Source organism: Eurypyga helias, unplaced genomic scaffold, assembly GCF_000690775.1.
Source record: "Eurypyga helias isolate BGI_N326 unplaced genomic scaffold, ASM69077v1 scaffold4941, whole genome shotgun sequence".
Classification (NCBI taxonomy): Eukaryota; Metazoa; Chordata; class Aves; order Eurypygiformes; family Eurypygidae; genus Eurypyga; species Eurypyga helias.
In genome coordinates, this window is record NW_010230054.1 from 1 (window position 1) to 9,158 (window position 9,158).

General features: G+C 38.9%; 1 protein-coding gene across 1 annotated transcript; it reads left to right on the top strand.

Moving 5' to 3' along the window:
* Positions 1–237: 237 nt before the first annotated feature.
* LOC104505036 (gamma-aminobutyric acid receptor subunit gamma-3-like) lies at positions 238–8,124 on the top strand. The gene is made up of 4 exons (XM_010160600.1): positions 238–577; positions 2,600–2,796; positions 4,321–4,350; positions 7,846–8,124. Exons 1-4 carry the CDS (start codon positions 238–240, stop codon positions 8,122–8,124), a joined length of 846 nt encoding a protein of 281 aa, XP_010158902.1.
* The last annotated feature ends 1,034 nt before the right edge of the window (positions 8,125–9,158 follow it).

Here is a 9,158-nt window from a genome sequence, read left to right on the forward strand (position 1 = left end):
TCCCAGCACTGCCTGTAGCGAGACACTCCCAGATTCTGTATGAGTGAGGTATTTACACCATGATTTACTTGGCTTGTTTTTGTTCTCACCTAGAGCTTCTAGGTTTTCACAGTCTCAAGCATGATTCAGTCAGGCATTTCACATTCAGGCTTAAATGCTTTATTAAAAAGGGAAAAAATTAAGACCTAGGGAGCTACATACAGACCAGTTAGTCTAACTTCTGTGCCCAACAAGGTCATGGAGCAGATCCTACTGGAAGCTATGCTAAGGCACATGGAGAATAAGGAGCTGATTGGTGACAGCCAACATAGATTCACTAAGGGTGGAGTGTGTCTGACGAATATGGTGGCCACCTATAACGGGGTTACAGCATTCGTGGATAAGGGAAGAGCAACTGATGTTATGTACCTGGACCTCAGCAAAGCATTTGACGCTGTCCAGCATGACATCCTTGTCTCTAAATTGGAGACAAATGGATTTGAAGGATGGACCAGACAATGGATGAGGAATTGGCTTGATGATGGCACTCAGAGAGTTGTGATCAGTGGCCTGATATCTGAGTGGAGACCAGTGACAAGTGGTGTTACTCAGGGGTCGGTGTTGGGACCAGTGGTATTTAACATCTTTGTCAGTGACATGAACAGTGGGATTTAGTGCACCGTCAGCAAGTTTGCTGATGACACCAAGCTGTGTGGTGCGGTTGACACGCTGGAGGGAAGGGATGCCATCCAGAGGGACCTGGACAGGCTGCAGAGGTGGGCCACTGCCAACCTCATGGAGTTCAACAAGGCCAGGTGCAAGGTCCTGCACCTGGGTTGGGGCAATCCCAAACACAAGTACAGGCTGGGTGGAGAGTGGATTGAGAATAGCCATGAAGAAGGACTTGGGGGTGTTGATCTATAAGAAGTTCCACATGACCTGGCAATGTATGCATACATCCCAGAAAGCCACCCATATCCTAGGCTGCATCAAAAGAAGTGTGACCAGCAGGTTGAGGGAGCTGATTCTCCCCTCTCCTCAGCTCTCTTGAGACCCCACTGTATTGTGTTCAGGTCTGGGACCCCCAGCACAAGAAGGATATGTACATGTTGGAGTAAGTCCACAGGAGGCCTACGAAGATGATCAGAGGGCTGGAACACCTCTCCTGTGGAGAAAAGTTGAGGGACTTGGACTTGTTCAAACTGGAGAAGAGAAGGCTTCAGGGAGACCTTATTGCAGCCTTCCAGTACCTGAAGGGCCCTGTAAGAAAACTATGGGATGGATGGACTTTTTACAAGGGCCTGTAGTGACAGGACAAGGGGTAACAGCTTTAATCTGAAAGCAGTTAGAGTTAGATAGTTAAAGATTAAATTCTTCATGGAGAGGGTGGTGAAGCACTGGAACAGTTTGCCCACATAAGCTGTGGATGCCCCATCCCTGGAAGTGTTCAAGGCCAGGCTGGAAGAGGCTTTGAGCAACCTCAAAACCTCAAAAGTAGTCAGAAGTAATCCACATACACTTCTTTCTCTCCAGAGTGCTTTTCCTGGAAAGTAATTTTACTATAAGACATAATTTCAGTCAACCCTGCCATTTCAAACACCGTGTACCATTGTAAAATATCACTTTAACTATAAAAAGAAAGATTACCTTATGGTTATGTTGTTTTAGAACAGGTTCGCTCTTGAGTCTTATTTGAGTGAGAGCTTTATTTTTCTTCTGAGCCATTGAGGAGTTTTATTTTTTCTATCAAAAGGCTTACAGTTCGTAACAGTTTATTAAAAACATCAGTCCAAAGTGGGAATGAAAAATTCCCATTCCTCAGGAATGAAGAGAAATTATATGAATTAAGAACATCCAAATAACTGACACCCCATATATTTTATCCTAGGACTGGTTTTATTGTTTCAGGATATTTCACATGAAGTAATTCCCATTATATTCATCATTACTAAATCCGTCTAAGATGTGATGCTTTGTATGAATTAAAAAGGCTATCTCTATTAAGATTACATCTGAAGTTTGTTTCAGAGTCTGTTTTCACTTTCTCAGGAAAATAGCAGTGGAGGAGACTCAAGGAAGCAGTGGTGTGAAAACTTACTTTCAAAATTCATAGGCAGAACATTGCAGAAAAATTTATTTTATTTTCTTCCTCTCCTACTTTTTCTTTTTGAGGATAAGATTTTTCATGAGAGCAGTACTGCTGTGAAAAAGACTATATTTCCTTCATTGCTTTCTAGTTTTCTTTTTTTTTTTTTTCCTCCTGGATTTAGTATCTTTTTTGCTTTATACTTTTCTTCAAAAATTTCTTAATCCTCTCCTCCCTCACCCCCATCTCCAACCTAACTGGGGACAGAAAAAAGAAAAGATGAGGAAAAGCATATTGAGGGAATGGGAATGCCACTTTTGCAAAGACAAATATAAAAAGCTTAGGAAATATTTGTTTTCAAAATACCACTGGCTCTACCAATGTTATTTTTTATTATTTTTTATACTAGAAAATAAAATTAATGAATTATTTGGGTACACTTTGGATTTGCATTTTGTATTTGTGTTTCCAAAGATTCTTTTGCCACATGAGGAAATGATGCTACATTCAATTAAATCAAGTTTCTCTCTGCAGGCATCACCACAGTATTGACCATGACAACTTTGAGCACCATTGCAAGAAAGTCATTACCCCGTGTCTCCTATGTCACCGCTATGGATTTGTTTGTGACTGTATGCTTTCTATTTGTCTTTGCTGCTCTGATGGAGTATGCGACTCTCAACTACTACTCAAGCTGCAGGAAACCAAACTGTACCAAGAAGAAAAAGTCGGTAAGATGGGGGCATTTAAACTTCTTTTCTAGTGTGTGCATGGGTCACAGAGCAGAGAATCACTGAGTTACAGCCTGTGATCCCATGATACTCTGCTCCTCCTCCATGTTCCCAGTTTGTGGTGTGATCTGACCTGAAACATGATGGAATAGTTAACCTGCAGTAACAGTAGAAGCAGTTATGTGCCTACTAAGTGAGGTCTGTTCCTAACAGAAGCAGCCCGCTGACCACCAAGCAGCAATGCTGCCTACACATCTTTTGTCTTCCAATTACTATGCTGCTAGTCACAAAGGGCTCCCGCTGAGATAGATTGCATGGCTTGTTAAACAAATAGATGCACATCAACGTATATTCAAATGCATCTGTTATTTCATGGCTTAACAGGTCTAGAAATACTTACGAACCTTACAAATGAGATTGCAATGTCTCCACTGGGAACCAGGACTTGTTTTTAGCCCTGTACACAAAGACACTGGTTCCTGTGTATACAAACAGAGGACGTCACTTGTAAAGCTTTTATAGATTGTTGCATTTTTGGCAAAAAGGACACTTCCAAGAGTAACACCCAGATACACCAAAAAAGAAAAAAACAAAAATTAAAACAATCATGCAAGAAGAATTTCCTGGTGTACTTCATAATTGACTACAAGAGTTAGAGGGGGCAGTATAATGGAGAAAAAAAATCTCAGTTTATACGTAGGGAAGGGGAATTGGGTTGTTCGGTCAAGAAAGTTGAAAAACCTTATGTAGTTGAGTTCAGTAATTGGAGATGCTGGATGACATTTTGTGCTAAACAAGGACATTTGAAATCAGAAATACAGAGCCAAACAGGAAAAACCTGAAGGAAGAAATTGGAGAGAAAGCTAAATTCCAGGAATAATGGGTCATGAGGGAATAAAGGAATGAATGAAGAGCTATAGAAAATGACTGAATGAAGAATGAATGAAGGAAAAGCTGAAACGAATATGGAATTAGAGAAAGCCTGGAAAGCCATAGATTTAGCCAATGAAAACTCCATTATACCTCATAGCTTCTTGCAAAAACACATTGCATACAAAAGGCAAAAGAGTGTTACCAAAAGTATGAGACAATAAAAATGAACTTGCTAATGATCATACTAAAATTACAATCCTATAGAAAGAGTGAATGAAAAAGTCATGAGTGTCTTTGTGAGTGGGATGTATTTCCAGACCTGTGACTGAAGATGAAGGAAAGCATGCAATGTTGGTAAGATTTAACACAAGAACAAATGCTCAATTTCCACACTATTTGCTAAATAGATGAATGTATTGGCTTGAATAAAGATTTAAAGTGGATGGAAACCAGGTGTGTATTCTGCTGAGGTTTCATGCAGTTTTAAAGTGTAAAGAATATTATGCTGAATGTATAGAATACTCAGCATGAAGTGTTTCATGGACAAACACACTTAAATTTTTGGTTTAAGGAATGATATTGAATATTAGATGCTTATGAAGCAAAAAGTATGTTTTCTTCTGAATAGTTCTTTTGTTATCTTTATTTAAGCTACCTGATGTCAGTTTTGGGCATGTGATGGTAAGTAAACTATTTTATTCAGTAAGAGCAATGGAGGCATGAGTGTATGGTTGACATTTACTTGCAGAAATTCCTGAGAAAGCTGTAATGCTATCTCACACTTTACCTGACTTCACTATAAATACTGCTTTGCTTTTTTGTTAAAAGGTCAGTTTGTTTTTGGGTGTGGAAGAGGAACATATCTGCCTCTTTCTATAAGTACTTATCAAATTATTTTTGAGGGAGAAGAGTTGTGTGGAATATTATTTGTTACTGTTACCTCAAAGATTTTGTGTGTCTTTATATAATACTGCAGTTTTTCATTACGTTTTATTAAAAAAGTAACAAACACAATTTATGTTATAGACTTTTATGGAGTTTTAAATGAGCTTCATAAAAAATAACTCTTTTATGCATATATGTAAAATCCTTAGCAAGATTTCAGGTGAATTTTCAAATAATTTAGGCTTAGAAGTTTAACACTGTTAGTTGTACTGTACTTAGAAATGAAGTAAATTGTATTCCCCAAACCTCAACAGAACTATTTATATCCATACAGTGGTAATAAAGTTGAAACTGAGCACAAAATTATGTCTCTTAAGTTGTATGAAATCTGAAACTGGGATACATACTATAATATATATAAATATAAAACATTCAGAGGGCCAGTTAAGCAGTGGGTTGGATGACTGGCTTCCCATCTAACAGATCCAGATAAGAACAGGGACAGAACTAAACCATTGTTTTTGCATTTCTTGGTTTGGATATGCTGAAGTTTATAATTTTTTTTTTTTTAACATGAGTTTTCTGATGTGTCTGAAGAACTCATACAGCATTGGAAGTCTGCTCATTGACAACAAATGATTTAGAGCAAGCATTGCATTTATACACTTACAACTGCTTTCACTCCTTCGATAGACTTTTTTGAAAGATAAGGTTAATAAGGCACATTGAATGGGTAGTGGTGCTTTCCCTTTTTCCAATAAAAACAAAAAGAAAAAAGATAAAAAATTAAAACTACAGGAGGGTTTAACACTCAGTCTAGATCTAGTCAGCCTGGTCTGCTTAGGAAGTATCTGCAGCCTTTTCAAGTTTTTACTCTATCTTTTCTTTTTCACTATAAGATGTTGGGCAGGGCCTTGCTCTATACACAAACAACTTCCATGTTCAAATTGTGGCATAAACTGTATAAAATAAGCAGTGTCTCTGACTCTCAAGATATCATCTTGTCTTTTCTAGCCTTATAATGATGCCACATAAAAGGTGAAATTTATTAATCTGAGTAAATCCATGTTCAGGTAATCCCACCCCTTGTTTTTCCATCTAAAGGACACATTTACACTTTGACTGAAACAATTTTATTAAGTGTGTTTAAGACTGCAGCTGAACTGCCTTGTCTAAGGCACCTGAGAAGTGCCCTGCCTTGCCAGGGCTCTCAGGTGCTACTGGGCTGGCACCCACTGTGTGTGCACCCTTCTCCTCCCAACCCCAGCTCAGCAGGATGCACAGGACACCGTAGGTACTACCCACTTTCATCTGGTAACTAGTACCTTCAAGACCCTTCCTAGCTGACAGAGATTAAAGCGACCGGATTAATCTCTCTGTGTTATCAGGGCATTTATTCTATCTTCCTTCCTGAGCAGATAGCTGATATATCAGAACAACAACAAAAAACCCCAGGCTATTGATAGATAAGAAAGTTTTCATTGCAAAACGAATGCACTTATTTATCTTTACTTACCAAAATCACTGGAAAGATCTAAATTAGCCTTTTTTTTTTTCCCACATAAATTATATAGCCAGGTGCAGAAAATTTGAGTCCCTGAGTAAGAAATTTTCATAAAGGCCTGCAATAAATGAACAAAATGTGACGCAGTGGTATAGTAGAATTCCATATTGTATATGACTAACGTATAAGTTAGTCACAATTTTTTTTTATCCCAAGTTCTACAGTCAAAAAATAATTGCTTGTACAATAATTTTAGACCTTTTCCATGTGGCAGCAAATTGTAAAGCTCTGATACCAGCCACCTGAAAATTTAAAAATGAGAGAGAAGACCATAATGATGTAATTTCTGTCATCTAAACTCAGAGATAAAGTAATTCACAACAAATAGATATGCAGTAATATGCTTCTAAGCTGTAATCTGGTTACAATCCACAGGACAATGCACCTGAGAGATTTTAGCTATTTACTTATAATTAGATGAATTGCATCCTAGAAGTAATTGGATGGATACCATAGGGCAGTCATTCAGATGTAGTTACCTATGTTGGAGATGCTAACGTCCAAGCAGAGTGATGCCACATCAGGTTCTTAGCTCAGGGACCGGCATTCTGAATGAGATGGGTAATACTATTGTGTGCTCAACCAAAGGTTCTGTAGACAGAAAATAAGTCAGTAAAAAAAGGAAAATTTCCACACACATCAGTTATACCACTGATCTGTTTCACACCCAAAGTGAAAGTTTGCACATAAACCCCAACACCTTCAACAGGAAATGTTAGAGTATTTGCATAGTAAGGGTGGAAGCAGGGGCCCTGAGCACCCTCCAGACTGCAAGCGGGCACGGTGCAGAGGTCTGACTGGCTTGTTAGTGCATGCTGAGCATGGTCCGGCAGGCAAAGGCAATGCTCTGTGCCATTGCAGGGAAAGGAAGGGCCCCGAGGTGGAGAAAACTGCACTGAGAGGGCTGGAATCTGCTTTGTCAGGGTGGTGCAGATAGGCAGTGAAGCTGATGGGAACTTTCCTAGTGATGCCAGTGGAGGAGGTGACATTTGCGAGGATGGAACGTGTGGCTTGATGGGAGAGGAGACTATCGTGAGAAAGCACCTTCCATGAGAAGGAAATGATGTGACAGAAAAGCTGACAGAGTGTAAATCGGGGGAACTTTGAAGAAGGAGAGGTCTGTTGGCACAAGTGGTACTGTGAGGAGGTGTGATATCAAAGTGCCCTATTTCTGAGCATGCTTAGTGTGATAAGCACTAAGGGGACATGCCTAGGGATGGCATTTTGAAATCCTGTACTGAAATCATCATTATCTGTTGCGGACCATATTTGGTTTTGTAAACCATGGTAAAGTTAAGAGGCAGTGAATGCAGCTATACTAACTGGAGATCGTTCTGTAACTAAATGGGGAGAGGGGACATCTTCCTTATTTTTTAGAATTCATTCTTAAATGTAGTAGCTGCGCATGCTTAAAGCAACTTGCAAATAATATTCTGACAGGCAAGTGAAATACCAAGTGTGAAAAAATGGTTACTACGAAATTTTTTGAGTTACCCAAGTAGAAAATACACCTAGAATTATTTAACATGCCATTCCACAATCTCTCTGTGGAAATTCATCTGAAAAGGTATCTTTCAAATGAAAGAACGGGGCTTCCCAAAACTAGCATTCCTACACTATTGGCCTTTTAGTCCCAGATCCTGTGATTTTTTTTCCATGATCATTAACTGTGATCTGCAACATCCATGGACGCTTATCAAAATGTTGGTTTCTTTTTGTCCCCTCAGAATTATTCTGTACTTGATATGAGACCACCAACTACAGTCATCACATTGAACAATGCCATGTATTGGCAAGAATTTGAAGATGCGTGCGTCTATGAATGCCTGGATGGGAAAGACTGCCAGAGCTTTTTCTGTTGTTACGAAGAGTGTAAATCAGGCTCATGGAGGAGAGGACGGATTCACATAGACATCCTAGAACTGGACTCTTACTCCAGGGTCTTTTTTCCTACATCCTTCCTGCTATTTAACCTGGTCTACTGGGTTGGATACCTCTATCTTTAAATGTTGCCTGTAGTGGTGAAAACTGCTTCACACTGCGGAGGGATGGCGAAAGTGCAGAAAACGTGAAGGACTTGGTCAGTTTCATCTCAAATTATAAAGGCCACATAAACCTTCACCATCACAGAGCCTGATGAAGAATTTTAATATGTGATTGCCTGAAAAAGAAAAACATGGAAGAATTCTCTCCTTACTGCTATTCATTTTAAGGAAAAGATACGTACAAAATTCAGCTGAATTAGTAGTGTAAGTGATGTTTATGAATAATTATTGTATATTAGAATCTCTACTACTCTCCCTTGACATAGAAGCTATACACAATTCAGGCAAAGGTTAATATGTCACTTTTGTTCTTCATTCCCATACTTTCTTCAAAATACTGCCATATCCCTGGGTCTCAGAGCAACATACACTGGCTCTGGCAAATAAACCAAAGCCAGTGAAACCACCCATTTGTATTTAAACTTGCTTGAGCTATGTCCCATGGGTTTTGGGAAATATTTCATTGGTGATCGGCTTGCTATAGAGAAACCACCAAGAGACAGTGAGAAATGTTTCTGGTGGGATCAAAACATGGAAGTTACTTTCTGCAAAGTTCTGGGATTCATGGAATTAACTATTTACCTACACATGTTGGTCTTCACTTAAGGTGGAAAGGCAGGATTACAAGAAAGCTAATATTTTGATATAAATAAAAGACTTCCCTTTCTCTGAGGCAGCTGTAGGCATAACTTCTACAGTTTTTCAATCTTTCAACTGTCTTTTTTTATGGCTGGTTAAACACAGGATGGTCATTGATTTCTGAAGTACTCTACTTGAAGGAGGACAAGATTCCTGCTTTGTGTCATTGTAGCAGATCATAGTTGATAGGCCATGAGTAAAAATCACTCTATGATACCACTAGGAATATGTGACTTTCTTCAGAACGCAATTTACTGAAAAGAACTCTCATGCATTAGTTTTTCTCTCAAACTTATTTTACAGAAATGAAAACCATGTGTGCCAAAGGATTTTTTTGTTCTTTCCATAAGGGTAAA

Coding starts and splice junctions, on each gene's coding strand:
- LOC104505036 (XM_010160600.1), top strand. CDS start 238: ATGGAGCAGATCCTACTGGAAGCTATGCTAAGGCACATGGAGAATAAG. Junction 578..2,599: donor TGAGTGGAGACCAGTGACAA/GTGGTGTTACTC, acceptor TTCTCTCTGCAG/GCATCACCACAGTATTGACC. Junction 2,797..4,320: donor GTACCAAGAAGAAAAAGTCG/GTAAGATGGGGG, acceptor TCTTTATTTAAG/CTACCTGATGTCAGTTTTGG.